This window comes from Coffea eugenioides, chromosome 4 (assembly GCF_003713205.1).
Source record: "Coffea eugenioides isolate CCC68of chromosome 4, Ceug_1.0, whole genome shotgun sequence".
Classification (NCBI taxonomy): domain Eukaryota; kingdom Viridiplantae; phylum Streptophyta; class Magnoliopsida; order Gentianales; family Rubiaceae; genus Coffea; species Coffea eugenioides.
The window spans coordinates 17127653-17146845 of record NC_040038.1 but is presented as its reverse complement, the minus strand read 5'-3'; the positions used below and the strand labels follow the sequence as shown (position 1 = coordinate 17146845).

Below are 19193 nucleotides of genomic sequence, written 5' to 3'. Positions count from 1 at the left end.
AAAAGCTCCTCTATGAAATAACAACATACCTTATTTTCCAGCAACAAAGCTTGTTCATTTTCCATGAAGGTTTCTTGGACGAAACCTTGCAATGGATAAAGAAAAGTTGAAAACTTGCAATGGATGTCTGCCGAAGGCTTCTTGGACGAAAACTGATCTTATCTTCCCACAGCCTCCTCCTACCGGAACGCTTTCATCACCATATCATTACAGTTGCATTTTGCAAAACAATTCCATGAAGGTTTAGATTGTCCTCTTCTTAACATGTGTACTCATCATCTTCTTCAAGCCGTGATTCTTATCCATCGAGTCCAATATTTCCTGAAACCAACTGTAATGGTTTCTACGGTGTTGAATTCGTAGAATCCAGTTTTTTCTTTTCAACCCATATTCTCCGCAAGACATACTCCTTCCAACCGCGTGTGGTTTGGCCTTATAAGCCCTCGTGATTGCTCCTTGTATCTTTACAGGCATGGAAGTCGAAGGACATTGAACTACCTTCGATAGAATCACCTCCTTGGTTTAGCCGCATGAACGAATGGACCCGTTTTCGGAATAATTAGACAGAAAGAGTGGTAGCAACTGTTGTTCTGAATGGCCCCAATGATTCTTGGGAATACTGCACTCCTGATGTTTCGAGTCAGTAAATTGTCAGAAATTTGGTGTTGTCATCAGACCCTAAGGAGGATATTGAAAACTGCATAGTAATGGCAGTTCAGGGTCCTCCTGAAGCCACCAAACTTGCCTTCTGAGACCTGCTCAAGACCACAAGTGGACAATCTAGGAGGATTCCAATCCCTGTTTCTGATCAGCTGGTGTATTCTGATAGGCACAAGACATTTTATACATTTGGTCTTGAAGAGCGCATTATTGAAGCTTGGGACTTCCCTGATAATCACTCCAATCAACTCAAGAAATGGACTTTGGCATATAACTGGATTTGTCCCACATTCAGGCCACGAGAAAAAACTCGAGGGATCCATGCAAGAGTAGAAGATACTTGGTACTGGATGAGCCATCGGGGGTAGGGATGGCAATGGGGGCCCCGCGGGGGGCTAATGGGGAGCGGGTAGGGGCGGGGGCGGGGGGCGGGAGAGTGTACCCCCGCCCCACCACCCGCTTTAAAAAAATAAATATATAAAATAAATATATAATATATAATTTAATTAGTTACAAATTTATGATAATGATATTATTAGTTATATGTATTATATGATGTCTATTAGTATATATAATATAATTGATATTATTAATTATACTAATAATTATATATGTGTACTAATACAAATTATTAATTGGTTATACTAAATTTACTAATACATTTATGCTAAATCCCTAATTACACTTAATACAATCACATTTTTTTCTTAAAAAAAGCACAAGTACAATAATGAATTAGTGATTGTATTTGTGCCAAAAGTAAAAACTTGACTACTTTAGTTATATTTATTTCATCATGTTGGATTGTATTCAAATAATTTTTGTTTGATTGTTTTTATAAGTTTCAATTGTAAAATTACAATGAATAATAATTTGATGATGTGTTAATATTTTAGTACTTGATTATTTTCTAAAATTTAACCATAATAAAATTATATAACAAATTTTTATTAATCCAGCGGGAGAAGCGGGACGGGGCGGGGGAGCAGGGGACGGGGGATGGGGCGGGGGCGGGGGGAGTTTGTAGGCAGCCCCTCCTCCATCCCCCGCCCCGTTGCCATCCCTAATCGGGGGATCTTCTATTGGTTATCAAGCATTATGCTGAACATATCTGTCAGGATGGCACCATCAATTCATCGATGAAGTTCCTGACGATATCTTCCCCTAAAAGACCCTAAGATTTGATGTTTATAAGTTTGATTTTGCTAGTAAAAGTTTGAAACTCTTCGGAAGTCTTGAGGATCGCGTGCTTTTTTTTGGGATGGAATCACTCCTTTGTTTTGTCTACCAAGAGAAATCGTCATCTGATGCCCAATTCTATCTACTTCGCTGATGACTACGTTGAAAAGATTCACTCCCAAAAATGTCCCTATGGCCGTCATGACACAGGCATCTATGATCTTAAAAAGAAAAGCATAGTACCATTTCGCCCAATTGATCTATCATTACATTATCCAGATGATAAAGTTTGTTTCTGGGTAGCTCCCGATGGCGACAATATCGATCCCTTTTTACCTACAATTTAGGATGAAAGTTTTGTAAAGCACTCTTTCATCTTCCCTTTTTATCTACAGTTTGGCATGAAAGTTTTGGTTTTCCCAAAAATTTAGAAAGTGATACTCAGAAAAGATGATTAATTGTTAAAGAACGAAAAATCCCTGCAAGCTTGTTGGCTTAGACATACAGTTCAAACTCGCCAGTTGATTGGATTTAGCTTAAATTGACTCCATTGGAGAAGACATGAAGTAACCTTCTAAAGAAAATGACCGAAAAAAGTATCCTTGTATACATGTTGCCACAGGATTAATCTCTCGTATTTACTCAGGTATCTGAATTTGCAGTAAATACCGAATTAGTGTTCCTTTCTACTCAAAGAAAAAGAAGAGGTGGGAGTCCTCGTTGAGCCTCAGTGATTAGCATCTCCAAAAATCTCCTCGCAGAGGTATCTTATAAAAGCTTTTTCTTAACAGTTCATGGTATCTTTCAATATAAGTTGTGATGTTATTTCCAAAAGTTTACTTCATTTGTTTGGTTGCCAAACTACCCTGTGTTTTTGTTCTTATACAAGTGGAGATTTGCCTCTCTTTTACTCTTGTTCTTCTTGTTGTAACCACGATTTGCAAAATCAGGTAGATGGTGTCCTAAAGACAATATCAACAAACTATCAGTTTGTTCCCCTCTGAAATAAATACATATGTTATCTCTAATGTGGCTTTCTATACATCTGGATTTAAGGGGGCTCCACGCCACAGTTTATGGCTTAAAATTAAAGTTGTGAAGAAACTAGGATACGGCTAAAGTGCAATTAACGCCCAGTATTGAGCTAGACGTGTGTGGTTTTATCCGATCTTCTCAAGTGGAGACAATTGTATAAAATGATATTGATGAGAAAGAAATCTGAAGTTCATAATATATAAGGGTAGAATTACAAGTTACTTCTTGATTGGCTGTGCCCACACCTTGTAATTTGTGTTTGATAAAGTTATTACACTTTTGAATGACAGTCCTCTCGATTAATTAATGCAAGATGCATTCAAGTTCGTTTGCATAATCCTACATAAAATACCCCCAAACTTTAAACTGCCATTCAATCTACTAATCCTTCTCATCACAGCTAATTTGCTCAGCATCTTTTATTGTATTCAACACCCTTTCACTTATGCACAGCAGCCCAGCTGCAACAATACTCCAAACATGTGTCTGGCTATCCTCACAGACTGCGCCAAGGCATAAATCCAATACCCAATATGTAATGCACCTCAAACTCAACAGCAACCAAGAGGCACATTATTAGCCGCCAAAACTTTGTAGTCCATTCACCCAAAAACAAGGGAATAATTCCCGAACTATTAATAAGGATGTTCATTTCTTCTTGAATGGCTGATTTAGCTTTGACAATGTTATAACGTACAAGAATCTTGTCAAATGCCTTTCACCAACAGATGGTTCACTAATTAAGCCTCAGTAAAGGACTAACTCACATGTTCAACTGATTTGGTAGCTGTACACTGGAGGCAGAGTGAGGGAATATCCCTGAATCACTGGAAGCAATTTTCTCTTTCAGCTTTGCTGAGTTTGAACTCCAAACCGGCTTGCTTGTTTTATAATGCTTGAGCTACCATTCTGTCCACGTTAAATCTCAAGCTCAACAGTCTTTTCCCCTGCCACTGGCCTAACAATTGTTAACACAAATTGCAGAGAATGTTAGACCAGTATGTATTCTTAATTGCAAAAGGATCACAATAATAAACCACCTTAGAAATTCAACGTGTTCTAGCATTTTTGGCCAGATACAGTGGTATTACGCATCTTGAAAATATCAGTCACCAAAGTTATCTACCTTTTCAACAGAAAAAAAACACTACAACTACAATCTACAAGTACCTCGCTGAAGCAAATTCAAGTATATAACCACTCAAAACAAAATGACAGGAGTCAAAAGGAGAAAAAACTTTTTAGCATGCCAAAACTAACCATAAATGAATTTAGGACCCATGAGAGAAGTGGATAACCCTACTCATAAAAGGTCTGAAATAAACTTCTTCAAGTGCAATTTCACCTTCCCTAGCGCTCTTATACATCTTAAAGTCCTACTGAACTTAAAATCATTTTTAACAGCAGAAGAACCAAAAACATGCATCAGATTTCCTGCTACAATCCAACAGTCCACTGCTAGTGGCTCGGAAGGAATTACTGTTGATTGACTTGTGCACCTTAACCATTCATGGGTAGAAAACCTTTAATATTAATTCAAGGTTCTGAAATACTTTAAAGATACTTCGAAAATCCAAACAAAAGACATTTGCAGAGTATGTAAAACAGATTACTAGAACAACCTCCTCCTGCCCTGACTCACTCATTCTATAATGATTAATCATGATAATTAGAATGTACAAGTTAAAAAAGTTACTGATCTGAAACTCCACAAGTCCATCAACTTGGATCAAAAATAAATCTGGATTTGTTTAAAAGGTGAAGGATGTTACCATGCAATATATAATTTAAAGAGGTCCAATGATGACATAACCATTTGTAGCATCAGCAGTATGCTGGAGTTCTTCTTTCTCAAAGAAGAGAGATAAGCTAAAATACAGAAAGAACTAAGACCTCAGAAGGATAATGGCTACCAAGAAAAAGGCAGTAAAGTTCAGTTTAATTGCTCATTGCTGGAAATAACAATACAAGCTAAACATTTTCTGTTTTCTATGTTACCTGGACTCAGCTAAGGGATCCCGCCAACAGACTAGTGCAAAATGATGGGTTAGACATGGGCGTGGCGGGGAAAGTGAAGATTCCAGGTAACATTTTTGTTGGGGGGGGGGGGGGGGCACAATAACCTGTTCAATACATTAGCAAGCCCCGTTTTTCAGGATTAGGAAGCATTAAGAAGTTGACGAATGATGTCAGAAGTTTTTTTTTTTATTATTATCATTATTCTTTAATTGTAACATGAGGTAAAATTCCATAGAAAACACTAAAATCAAATGCTATTGGTTTCTCATGATACCCTTAACATAGCCCAAAACAGTAAGCAAAAGGTAGCTGTAGACCTGGTAGACATGACGCAGACCAAATTATCAAAACTCAAAAAGGCAACTCTGTTTTGGCTGGTTAATATTCAGTCAAAAGAGATAAATCTCAACCTTCTAATATGCCAAGCTAATTTTAGGAGGTATGCAACAACTGATCCTTAGGTCATTTTAAACTAAAAGTTTTGTCAGTCCAGTTTAAGGTCACACACATTTCAGGAGTAGGAACGCAAGAGAAATTTGAATCAAATGATAAACAATTTAGATGAATCAATAAACCAGACTAAATGCCCAGAGATAATCAAATAGCTCAAATAATCAATTATTCCCCCAAGTACTATCATCAACTCTTATGCTCAGACGTTACCTTTCTATTTCAGGACCAAAACTGTAGCATGTTCAGTTAAAAGGGACCATTTGAAAAAAAGTGTTGAACAACTGAATGACAGCAGGGACAACTAGCGATAAGGCAAAATCTACACAATTCCTACACACTCTAAAATGGCTAGTCCAACAACAGCATCTCTTTCAAGTAGAGCAGGTTAATTGGGGAAAGCAGCTTTTAAATAACAAACTGATGCATAATTTCAGAAAAATACCAGATTTTCAAGTTCTCTAGCTGCTTTCAATGATGTATTTCAATTTAGATGTGAAGTTTGATGTATAAGTCAAAGTAGTTTACATTCCAATTTTCACGAGTTTTTATACTTCAGCTCATGCTGAAATAAGCCATAGGGTGCATAGCAGAAGTCTTTTTTTTTTTTTTTTTGACAAATATTCAAAATTCAGAAATTTGGTCTTTTTGCGAGGAGCTCTCCAAGTCTTTGGAAATGGCGGCCACCTGCAGTAGTAGTCAAGCCCAAGTTGCCTTCCTTCAGTTTTGAGCATGGTAGTCAAGTCCAAATTGGCTTCCTTTAGCTTTTGAGATTTTAGCTTTCTTAGCTGTTGAGTTCTGGTCCTTTCTAGGAACTCTTCCACCCATTTTTGAGCTTTTAGCTTTCTTAGTTGTTGAGTTCTGGTCCTTTCTATGAACTCTTCCCCCCAAGTCAAGTTCCGTACATGAACATAGGTTGTAATAGCATTAGTAAAAGATCCAGTGTGCTCGCACATTGTCCACACCTAATTTCCTTGCTGAAACCTAAAGATCCAGTGTCACAAATTCTGTTAATCCTCCCCTGACCCTAGCATTATAGTAAGGACTAACATAATGAACGTTAAAAACTTGAAGCAGCTCATCAAGGAAACTTTCGAGCCGTGCTGCTTTAGTTGCCGCACTGTATCTTTAAAAGATTTGAAAGCTAAGATTACAATCTCCACTTGAATTTTTTTGTCTCTTTGTCCAATACATATTTGTCACCATTCTCCATGCCCACACGCATGTACCCGCCAACCACCCCCCCCCCCCTTTCTCATTTTGGGTTCAAATCAAGATTCCAGAAGTAATGAAAATTTGGAGTGCTAAAAAGCAACAAGAATTAGCACCAAGAAACTATAATACTTACAAATCTCTATAAATTTTTCAGTCTCGTTGAATAACATGTCTGTTACACAATCAGTAAAAGGCAATAGTTATTAGAAAACTGCTATGCCAACTTCAACTAGAAGAAGACAGCTGATTCATTATCATATCTTCCGAAATATTTTAAGTTATTACGCAGCATGTAAAGCATACTCCTTAAGGATTACTAGCAAAAATTCAGATACAAACAGGGCAAGGATCTTGCTCTTCATGGACAAATTGATGGAAACATTTCCACATAACATAAGGTGGAAGAAACAATTTGCCTATACCATGGATAACTATCATAGTCTAGCTCACAAAAGTCAAACCAAATAAGACAAGAATTACTATACTTTACCCTGTAGCAAATAAGTTGGCTTCAGATGTAGTATCACAACAAAAAACATTACTAGCCTTACATAAAAATTCCTCCTTTGGCATCTTAACTTGTAATTAACAGTTCATAACGACCCTCATAAGAAAGTCTTGATCCCAAGAAATTTAGTAACTACCTTTTTGATGATTGTACAGAACCCAACATTACCTAAATATGAACCAACAAGGAAGCATTTATTTCTTTAAAATGAAGTCACAAAGCATTATATCCATAGTACCATGCAGGTTACAGATCAGCGTAACTATTATCCCAAACTAAATTCATGGCCAAAGAAAAAGTCAAAAGAAAAAATCCAAAGTTCCAAGGAAAAAAAAGTAAACAGCATAATTTATACAGCAACAACTAATAATCTTGTTTGTTGCCGTCCACAAAACATTAACTCAAAATTTAAGCTCAATAAATAAATGGAGAGAACTCTCCCAACAATACGCTGCACCTTGCTGTTACCATCATTCAAATGCAAATTGATAAACCCCAACTGAGATCTAAAGCAGCACCAAAGAATATTAATAGTTACGAATGGTAAATGATGAAATTAGCTAAGTAGAACTCCACATGGTGAAGCAAACAACTATATAGAACTGCTACACATATCTAGAACTGCTACGACTGAGACACAGATTTCAGTTTCCAGACAAAAAAAAAACTGAGTCCCAAACCTTACTCAAAACATTTTTATGCAAATACAATTCTTAATCTTCACTTGGAATAAATATTTGAAGCTTGCAATCCTAAAAGAACACACTCTCTGCTAACCTGTAATTAGTTTAAAATAATAAAGATCAGATTCGCATTAAAAATTACTCTAGTTGAAATTACATACAAATTCTCACTCACACTTAAAAACAAAGGAAACAGCAAAAGAATATTGGCAAAAAGTACCTTGAACTTTGAAACACAGTATCAATCGAGAAATGCTGCATCTCATTACTAGGAATCAACTAATAACCTATGTAGCTTGGATCCCCAATATACTCTGCAATTTGCTCAAGGCAAACATTAAGCAATTCATGTGAATCAGCATCCCTAACCACACCTGTTTCCTTCTCTGTATCCCTTTCCACTAGACTTCCATAGACACCCTTATGTTTACCATACAAAACTAAAACCGGTCCTCCACGCCTTGGAAGTGCTGTCTCCAGTAGCTCCTGATCCACCTCTTGTATCAACTCCCTGTTCTCATCCATGGATATGTCACAAGTTGTTGGCCCAACCACATCCACGACCTCCCCTTTTTTCAGGTACAATCTTCCACCTTTTAAATTCTTGCTTATAATCCTCACTCTGATATGGTTAGTCAACCAGGATAACTTATCGCTACCCTTAATCTCCCCCCTTCCCCTCTTACCATCCTTCTTCCTATCTTTCATTTCTCTATCTCTACAATCCGTCCAACTGCTCACCAAATCTTTATCCCTACCTCTGCCAATTTTCTTATCACTAACATCACTTTTCTCTCTAATCCTCAACTCCTTCAGCTTCCTCAAACACCTCTCCTCCTCAACTGATCCCAAATCGGCTAAATCACTAACACAAACACTTACATCCTCCTCACTCTTAAAAAGCCTCAAAATTGCAACTTCCCCACCGTGTTTCACCTCAAGTATCCTACCTTTCATCCCAACTTCCCTTCCACCCACAATCCTCACTTCTTTCCCCACATAAAAGTCCTTTTCTTCCCTTCCCTTCTCCTTACCATCTCTGTCACTTCCTTTCCTCCTACTATTATTAGTCCCACCACCATTTTCACGATTGGCTTCAGCTGGTAATTCCGGTAATCCACCAGTAAACCCTAACCCTTCCTTACCAGTTCGTTTCTTTAACACCACTATGTCCACATCCTTTTTCGCATTCTTTCCGATACCCTTGCCTTCAACCCAACCATACCCACCTAACAACGCCCGACCAAATCCCTCAACGGGCATATCCTCAAACTCCTCAAACCCAGCATCCTCCGGTAACCTCTTCAAATCCTCCCTCAATTTATGCAACACAGGGTCCTCGTTAGATGCCGAACCAGGAAATTCCTGTGGGTTCGCTCCGGCCTCATTACCCGAATTACGCAGATTAAGGCCGTAGGACATACCCTCAGATGTAGGGTCAGACGAGCCAGATTCAACAACTTCAAATTGGAGCATCGGTTGCTCTTGAGCATCAGATTGGAGTGGGAGCTCGAGGTTCTTCATCTTCTTAGTCGGCCTCCATTCGTTGGGCTTAGGAGGAATTACCCGATTATCCCGGTTTTTGGCGGTTGGGGCCTTGGAGGAGTCGAATTCGGTAACGAATTCCTTTGACTCTTCGGCGTCGGTGGCGGCGGCAGAGGGTTTCTTGAGGGTTGAATTTTGGGGCTTTGAGGAGAGGGAGAAAGAGAGCTTCATCTTAGCAAAGAATGAAACAAGATTCCAAACTAAAATCTCCGATCCCGCAAAAACCCCCAGGTCGAGGCTGCCAGAAAACCTGCAAATAAAGGCGAGGACTACCCGCCGATGACTCTCCAATGCAATTGGAGCAGTAATTTTGCCTGCAATTATATAGGGTTTAAACAATTTAGGTATTTTCTTGGCTAATCAAGAGTGAGAGGAGGGAATAAAAGAGAGAATTGGAGCAGCAGCAGCCGCTTGGCGGATGTGCTTTCTTCTTGGTATGCCCTGTTGTCAAGAATTTATACATGTAATACCTAAATTAACCCCACAAGGAAATTTACACATGTAATACCTAAATTGTCAAGAATTTACACATGTACTTCTTGGTATACCTAAATTCTTGGTATGCCCAATTACACCGACTATGATTGTATTATTTTCTAAAAAGAAAAATATATTACTATTATTAAGAGTCATGTGGAATAGAGGACGTTAACGTATAAATACAATTCCGAGCAATAATATTGAATTAAAAATTAGTTTCTCGGGGCACTAATTGTTTAGTTTGCTATTAATTGTGTAGTTTGCTATTTTGAAGAGTGCAACTTCTCCTTTGTGCATGGAGCAGGTAATTTGTGCAGCTATACACTAAGCTCAAATGCACTCAAGTTAGTACATAAAATAGAATGGGACGATGAGTTCCCTGTATGGCTGATGGATATTGCTAGGAAAGATACGAGAGCAGTTGATCCTTTTTGTAACTAATTCTTGTACTATCAAGTGTTAATATATAAAAGTACTAATTTAGTTTGTTGGAAAAATATATATGACTTTTACTTGTATGATAGTGATTAGATTTAACGCGTGAGAGAACTGTATTTATTTTATGTATCCTTGTCAATTATAATAAAAATTCATTATCTTGAGTTTATAACCTTATTTATACAGCAAGTTCTGATAAAGTATAGCAAATAATTATACAATGACAAAGGGCTTCGTTTGGATTAGCTGTTTTGGGGCGATGTTTTTAAAATTTTTTACTGTAGCAGAGTTTTTAAAGTATATTTTGGGATATTTTTAAAAAATATTTTGAAATATTTAAGAATAGTAGAGTTTTTAAAATATATTTTGGGATATTTTTTAAATATTAAAAAAATTTAAACTACTTTTTAGAGTACCTTTTACAGTTGCATAAGAAGTAGATGGGTAATTTAAAGTCAAAAAGCAAAGAACAGTAATTAACACCATTTCAAATGGCATTTCAAGACAAGCGCCGTCACCAACCCAACAAATCTTGTCTAATTTCCTTTTCCAATCTATCTCCCTACAAATAACGAAATATCCAAATTAGTTAAAACTTATTCAAAATTGTTTTTTGGAAATTCACACGAAACAAATTGAATTTCTTTTGAATCCAAAACAACAAAAGAATATAGGTACTTTCATAATAAAAGGCATGCTATATTATTTTGTGACAAGACATTTTTGACTAATTGAATAGATTTAAGTGTTAAAGAGAGTGCCCGTGCCACCGTCAAAAGTGTAAGCAGCATATGTTGCTAGTTGCTGCAAAGGGGGGAAGTGATCCATGCAAATGGTGCTCTGAATTTGTAGGCAAGAATACTTGATGCCATGGAAATCTGAATGCTTCGTGTTAAATAGACATCTCAGAAGTAATCTAATGCTTATAATATATGTATTATATATATGTAATTATATATTAATTTTTTTTAACTGATGGCAGGACATGCTCTATTTTTAAACGGGAATCAAGCGTGGGTTTTGTCCAAAACCCTCCAGGTTAGTAGAGAATTGAGGAACTCCAAATTTTTAAATATGATTCCAAAATGTCAATTTCAATAGTAGTAATTCAAATAAGCGAATAACAATTATGGGGTTTATTTCAATTTTTCATTTCGAAACCCTCGTACCAAATGCCACCTCAGAAACAGAGAAATGAAACCAATCTAATGCTTATACAAGTGAAAAGTCTACCCCTAAGCAACGGAAACTTAAATCGTTTACAAAAATAGCTAAAATTTAAAGGCCAATGGTCTACAGAAACAAAAGGGATGAAGTCAATACCTCTAATATAGTCGGTATCAAATTAAATACCATGTACAACAGAATAAAATTAATAGCACGGCTTCCTCTATCAATAATGTGATTGAAAGCACCAGTATCTCAACTGCAAGTTTAGAAACACCAACCGAACCTGATGTTATTTAAAAAGAATTAAAAAAAGAAACAAATAAAAAAAAAAGAAATCCTGAAATGGATATATAAGTAAACTTAAATCTAAGGAATAAATCAAAACAGCCATTTTTTGCACGCAAGTTGAGTCAGAGACATTATCAGATATATCATGCCTGTGAAAACATTCGAGCATGGCTCATCCCAAGTGAAGTAAAAAGCTATGCATGCAAACATTTCACATCCATTCAACTTTCTTAAAGAATATGCTACCAGGTATACTTCTTTTCTTTTCATAAGCACCAACAAATGTAATAATCTCATACTTCTCCGTAATCTAGTTGACCATCTTTTTCTTAGCATTTTTGCAATGGGAAGCATAGATTTTTTACTTTCCAGTAGCTCATGTACAGTTACGTCTTAATAATAACTACGAATCACAACATATTTTTTTGCGATTTGATCTTTTGTTTAAAATCTAAATCACCCTTAGCAAGAGATCCCTGTCCTTCAGTACCTTTTCATGCCCACAAATCTGCAATCTTGATTGACTGGCATTGAAAATACCATCAATAATAATCTCCCAAAAACACAAAAAAGAAGTTGCTATCAGTACTAAATTTATGATGGTCAAATAAACACGCTATAATACGCCCCCAACAGGGAGTTCAGCTGGTGACCACATGCGGTAGTATCCCGTAGGTCACCAGTTCAAATCTTGCTGTGCTAAATTCCTGTGCATCCTTGGGCGGGGCTCTGTACAGCCTCAGGGGAAACATTGGGTCAACTATCACTGATTTAAGCAGGTTAAATGTTGTTGAGTGGTTTTTTATTCCTAACTTCATAAATAAGCAAAATTTCATTAAAATGTTAATAGCACATCCCATGAAACCTAATACTAAGAGATAAATATAATCCTATAAGTCTATAATAAAGCAAAAGTCAAACATCAATGAAACAGCAGTTGGACAAAAAAAGTGCTATTCCTAGTTGGTTAATTGTGATTAATCTGTGACGTGATAAGTAATTTTTAGGATTAAAAAGAATAAGTATAGATAATCAAAATTATATTAAACAAATTTTATGCATTATCCTATTTAATTGTACTAGTATATTTATCATGGTAATCAAAATATACAAGCATTTAAAAATCATAACCGAAAAATTGAAAAGCAATTCACTACAATTAAAAGTTAAAAGATATAAGAAGGTCAACATACAACTAACATCTTGTCAAGAGAAAATATCTATTAACATTTCATCCTCTTAAATAGAAGTACCCTTTTGAGCAATTAGATTCAAATTCTTCTCCCCTTTGCCTATTTTTTTTAAATATTACGTTTCCCTTATTAAAAACAAAACTAAAAATCAAAATATATATTATTTTAATATTGATTGTTATGTTTTGGTCATTGTTTAGTGACAATGATTTAAGTCAAGGAATTTGGAAGAAATGAAAAAAGAAAAATGAGAAGAAGAAAGCAAAGTGAGTTATACAGAAAGTAAATTACATTGCCAAGATTGAGATGAGAGAACTGAAATGGTAGGTTTTGGATAGGAGATTATTTGGAGTAACACAACACTTTTTGTGATACAATATACATGACATAATAAAAAAAAGTAGTTAAAAAATGTTTATGGTACAAGTTAAATAATATTTAGAAAAAAATCCATATCCAAATAGATCCAAAATATATTGTTGCATGGAAAATCAATTTGTGGGACGTAATTAGATGCCATTTATTCGCAGCCATATTGAATCGAGGAATTACAAAATATCCTTTGAAATTTAAGGATTTTAAAAAAATTGGCAGAGTTTCTCTAAAATTTGAGGATTTCAATGTGTCCTTTGCTTTAAGGAAAGACCTATATTTATAGCCAAAATATCTAGATTAGGTCTTCAAGAAAGCTCTTGAGAATCTTTTCTGCAATTGGGTAACTTGTAACTCAAGAAATCAATTTAACTTGGGCTTTAATAGTAGGTTGGCTCAAATAGTTAATTGTGAATTAATAAATCAATTACTCCACTTCAATTTAAACGGACAATACAAATTTGGTTTGAACCAACGGCCCAAATGATAATGGCCCAATTTGTTAGTCCAACTTCTATAATTTAATTTAATTTAATTTAATTTATTTACCCAAGATTGGCTCAATTTATTTAATCTTGACTAAATAAATTAAATAAAATTCCTTTGTCTATAGCCCCCACTAAAACTTTTTAGTTCCTCCTAGAAAAAGTGGAAAAAGACTTCAAGGATGGAAGGCAAAGTTTCTTTCGCTAGCAGTCAGAAAATCAATCATCCAACATTGTAATTCAGCTATCCCTAATTTCTTCTTTTAAGCAACTCCTATCTGTAAAATGAATTGTGAGGCATTTGACAGTGAACAAAGAAATTTTCTTTGGATTTCCACTTGAATCAAGAGAAAAATCCACCTTGTTAAGTGGAACACTGTCACTCTTGATAAATCTAAGAGGGATTATGTCAAACAATCTATTTTAATTAACAAAGCAAGTTTTGCAAAATTAGGATGGCAAATTCTAAAAGACCAACACAAACTAGGGATGGCAACGGGGCGGGGTTGGGGCGGGGGATGCAAACTTCCCCTGCCCCCGCCCCGTCCCCCGCCTCCCACTCCCCCTGCCCCGCCCCGCCCCGTTTCCTCCGCGGGGTTAATAAAATTTTATTATAGTTAAATTTTAATAAATAATCAAGTACTAAAATATCAAAACATCATCAAGTTATTATTCATTTTAATTTTATAATTGAAACTCATAAAAACAATCAAACAAAAGTTATTTGAATACAATCTAACATGATGAAATAAATACAACTAAAATAGTTAAGTTTTCACTTTTGGTACAAATACAATCACTAATTCATTATTGTGTTTGTGTTTTTTTTTTTGAGAAAAAAGTGTTATTCTATTAAGTGTAATTAGAAATTTAGTATAAATGTATTAGTAAATTTAGTATAACTAATTAATAAATTCTATTAGTAGACATGTCTAATTATTCGTATAATTGATAATATCAATTATATTACATACACTAATATACATTATATAATACATCTAACTAATAATATCATTATCATAAGTTTATAACTAATTAAATTACATATTATATATAATTATATATATATAATTTTTTTTGCGGGTGGCGGGGCGGGGGTATACTCCCCCGTCCCCCGCCCCGTTTCTAAACGGGGGGAAAAAATTCCCCCCTGTCCCCGCCCCAACCCCCGCCCAGAGAGCCTCCCGCGGGGCGGTTGCCCGCGGACACCCGCCCCTATTGCCATCCCTAACCCAAACCCTGGGTCAAAATCCTTTTTGATAAAAAAAAATTTTGGGTCACCCATAAAAAACTTGAACTCTCCACTTCTCAAGGTTCAATCAATCTTAACAACCTTAAAACAGGAAGGGACATTATTGCTCCTAAGATAGAATGGAACATTAGAGATGGGAAATTACTAAATACTTGGAGCAATAACTGGTTCTCATTGTCAACCTTAGATCCCAAATTCAAGAAGCTCTACCACAAAATAAAGATCAGATTCTGGCTGATGATCTTTTCGAAGGAAAGGGAGGATGGAATCCGAGCAATCTATCTTTCTCATTACCACCTGAGATCACTAACAAAATCTTTGCGACTCCCACTTCCCACTACTCCCACTTTTTTAGATAGCCTTGAATGGAGCCCCACCTCATATGGTAGATTCTATATATATATAAAAAAAACCTGCCTATGATTTAGCTAGAATTCTTTCTGGCACTTATCCTTCTTCCCAACCATAAACTCTTTTAACTAGATTTGAAAAGTGAAAGCCCCTAACAAAATTAAGCACTTCATTTGTTTAGCTGTATATGATAGAGAAGCCACCATACACCTCCTTGACAAAAAAACCTTTTACCTGACAACAATTGTACTATTTGTAACAATTAGACTAAAAACCTAGATCATGTTTTGAGGAATTGTCCTCTAGCACAAACTTTACGGAATTCTTTAAAACCAACTTGGTCAAACAGAGCTCAACAATCTCTATTTCTAAGTTGGCTCAAGGAAAGCTGTTCTAATCAATGTTTTGAAACTCAGGACCATTCATTGAACCAGTGAAGTGATCGGATCGAGATTCAACCGATTGAACTGGTTCAACCCCGACTAAGGGTGCGTTTCATAAAACTGAAATTTGAAATTTGAAGTCTAAATCTATTAAATCTATTAAATTGTTAAATATTAAATCAGATGCGTTTGAGTGTATATTACATTCAAAGATAAGTGAATAGCTTATCACTTATTTTTTGGAGCAAGTTTTGCTTAAAAAATTCAGTGTCACTTAATTAATTCAAATGTTCAAGTTCTGGTTATCAGACATGTTTAAACATATTAAGATCTGAATACATTAAGTTTAAGTATTGAATTGGGTTATCAAATAGGGCCAAAGACTTCCCGTAGATATCACCTGATAAAAAGTTAAATATTTCCAAACATACATAAATTTTTAGCACTATAAATCCAAACAAATAAATTCATCTCAATTGTACCTTACGAGAGAAAAACCTTAAATCCTACACAAATCATTACCATATTTTGAAATTAAATAAAAGTCATTGGAACTTCTGAAATTAAACAAAATCCAATAGAACTACAAATGCAAAAACCACAACAAACACAAGAGCAACATTATAGTTATCCAAGTTACATGTCCAATTGTCTAAATATTAGAACTAATAAAGAACAATATATAAAAACTCATATAAGTCTAGAAAACAGTCAAAAAGTCCAAGCAAGTCTAATTTCTAAGGCTCTTACCATTTTTTCATCATTCTGGACAAGTTTTCATCACCATCCAAAAGCATAATATGAACCACTGACAAAAGTAGCATTGTCCAATGTCTTCGATGCCACAGGCATAGTAAGCAAATTTGGACATATTTTCTTGGTCAATTTAATCATGGAGCCATAACTTGTTAAGCAAATCATGGAGCCTTACAAGGATTTGGACATATTTTCTATCACATTCTTGAAGAAATCGAGACATATTATTTCAGCAAGCAGCATTGTCCCTGGCTTTTGCAGCATAGACTCTTAGTAACCCTTTCAGTAATCATCACAACATGTTTAAACTCTTAATTCCAGTTTATGCCAACTAATGAATGCAAGCTTGTCTAACCTTATCCTGAGCATTGGTCTGCTAGCAGCCAAATATGTCAAGGTACCTAGTACATGAGCCTAATACTGTTTCAACTGCTCCCTTCCAGTATATGTGGACTTTAGAGTTACTTTGAGAAACTATAGTGAGGAAAGTTTTTGTCAAATAACAATCAACTAAAATATCAAATGACATCATAATGTTACCAAGACAATGACCGTTAGTAGATCCCCAAACCAGATGATCCAGTCAAAAATCTCCCCACAGAGGTATCTTATGAAAGCTTTTTCTTAGCAGCTCATGGTATCTTTCAATATATGATGTGATGTTATTTCCAAAAGTTTACTTCATTTGTTTGGTTGCCAAACTAACCTGTGCTTTTGTTCTTATACAAGTGGAGATTTGCCTCTCTATTACTCTTGTTTTTCTTCTTGCAGCCACGATTTGCAAAGCAGGTAGATTTCCCTTCTGAACTAAATACATGTGTTGTCTCTAACGTGGCTTTCTACGTATATAACACAAATGCAGCCCATTATCCCTCCCCTACCCTCCCCCCCCCCACCCCCCAACCAAAAACAGGAAAAAAAAATCCTCCCTCACTAATTTTATGAAGGATAAATCCTTCATGTTTTTATTTGGTTTCCATTTCATTGTACAAGAATAATTGACGTAAACAGATAGCCTGTAGATTATTATCCTCGCATCTCCATCATCATCATTCATCAAAGTGATTGACTAATAATTGGCCAAAAAAATTTTTGGTTTTCCAATTATACAGTGATTGTGCTGCTTATTTGTAAATATAATTAATTAATCGTGTCCAGCAGAACAGCTTACTTCATGTCAGAGCATTGTCCACTTTTCTCTTTTGGTTTGGCCTTGAGAGTCGGCAATTACCTCCTCTGTTGATATTGCCCTCTGAAAAAATTTACTACTAATTCTTTACATTTTGTAAGACCACATGTTTGTTACCCCAATCCTGTTTCATTGTTGAAACATAACTCTAGATTGACTCGATTAAAACTCATTGACCATGGTAGGACAAGTCACTGTCTATGTGCATTCACAATGGCCGAGTTCATGACTTTCTTTAGTGTCATTGACCAATGTTGTATAGCTTTTGAGTGTGTGTTTCCCCGTTCCAAAATTCAATAATGTTGTAGAAAGTAGAAAGTTTCTAGGAAGTTTATCACATCGAATGAGATAGAGCCTTGACTATTTCCACATAGAAGCTATAATTTTTGTTCATCACCATGCTGGCTACTTTTTCTTTTCCTTCTAGACCATGCGAGTAATTGATGTATAGTTGGCTTTGAGAGGTTGTACTGTATGACTTAACGTTTTTTTTTCCACCTTTGGCCTCATGTTTTAATCTTATTCTAATTGGGGATGACAGGATCATTAATCAGATTACTTATTCCATTTGCACCTAGGAATAGAGAATTTATTCTTTTTTTATTTCCTTTTTTTCTTATATTTAGGAGTTCTAAGCATAAGTATAAATTTGGGTGAGGTAACTTTGATAGGGAAGTATGATAGGGATCAAAGGACACATTAGGGTGAAAAGCAAACAAGGTACAACTGCAGGTTTGCATTTTTGTTATTGTTACTAATTTTCTTGCTCAAGCAAAACACAATTATGTGAACAGAGTCTGCTAAGTTTTTTTTTTTGTTTTTGGTGGTTGAGTTTACATCATCTTGGAAATTAAAACTGCATAAACTCATATAGACCTTGGACTTGGAGCTCTGGTAATTGTGTATTTGACCTTAGAAATTCGATAGTTATCTGAACCAAGAGGCCAAATAATTGGTTATATGCTATCATTCAGTTAATTGATATCCTCAAAATTGATTATTTTGTAACCTTTTCTTTGAATGACTTCTTTCTTCCTTTTGATTCCAGCTGATCACTTTTAACTAGTCTTCTTCCTGGTTAATGTTCTAACAAGAAATACCTAAGTTTGTCCTACCTCCTTTTTGTATAATTATTGAACTTAGGAGTCTTCTGATGTGCATAACAGGTGAAGGAGAATATGAGGTAGAAGCAGATGTAGTTTCTAAAACTGCCAGTGACAATCAAGATTTAGTAGTCTAGGTTTGACCACAAGGGAGATAAATAGTGGCCAGCTCATATAGGGTCAATTTCATGCTGATTTAGTTTTTACCACCATACATTGTGAAAATTAGATGACATTTTGTTCTTCTCAGTAAGGCTATTTAATACTTCAAGGATCTGATTACTAATGTCGATTGAACTTAGGAGAGGTGATTGAGGAGATGAACAATGAACAATGCCATAATCACTAATTAGTAATTTTAGTTTCAAATACTCGATAGTTATCAAGTACTTTTATAACATAGTTTATGGCCGTGTTAGTGCTGATAGAACTCTCTATG

The 19193-nt window shown here is 35.6% G+C and overlaps 1 protein-coding gene across 3 annotated transcripts; it reads right to left on the bottom strand.

Annotated features, from left to right (window-relative positions):
• Positions 1–3495: 3495 nt before the first annotated feature.
• LOC113768000 (protein MOS2-like) lies at positions 3496–9719 on the bottom strand. Of its 3 annotated transcripts, none has more exons than XM_027312208.1 (2): positions 7970–9719; positions 3496–3832 (listed from the first exon to the last, which is right to left on the bottom strand). In XM_027312208.1, exon 1 carries the CDS (start codon positions 9463–9465, stop codon positions 8029–8031), a length of 1437 nt encoding a protein of 478 aa, XP_027168009.1. In that variant the 5' UTR covers positions 9466–9719; the 3' UTR covers positions 3496–3832; positions 7970–8028. The 3 variants fall into 3 exon arrangements, with proteins under 3 accessions (XP_027168009.1, XP_027168011.1, XP_027168010.1); XM_027312210.1 differs by lacking the exon at positions 3496–3832 and adding an exon at positions 5081–6327; XM_027312209.1 differs by lacking the exon at positions 3496–3832 and adding an exon at positions 7628–7843.
• Between the last annotated feature and the right edge of the window lie 9474 nt (positions 9720–19193).

What these genes read in the sequence shown, in the direction of transcription:
- LOC113768000 (XM_027312208.1), bottom strand. Translation starts at nt 9,465, where the DNA reads ATGAAGCTCTCTTTCTCCCTCTCCTCAAAGCCCCAAAATTCAACCCTC.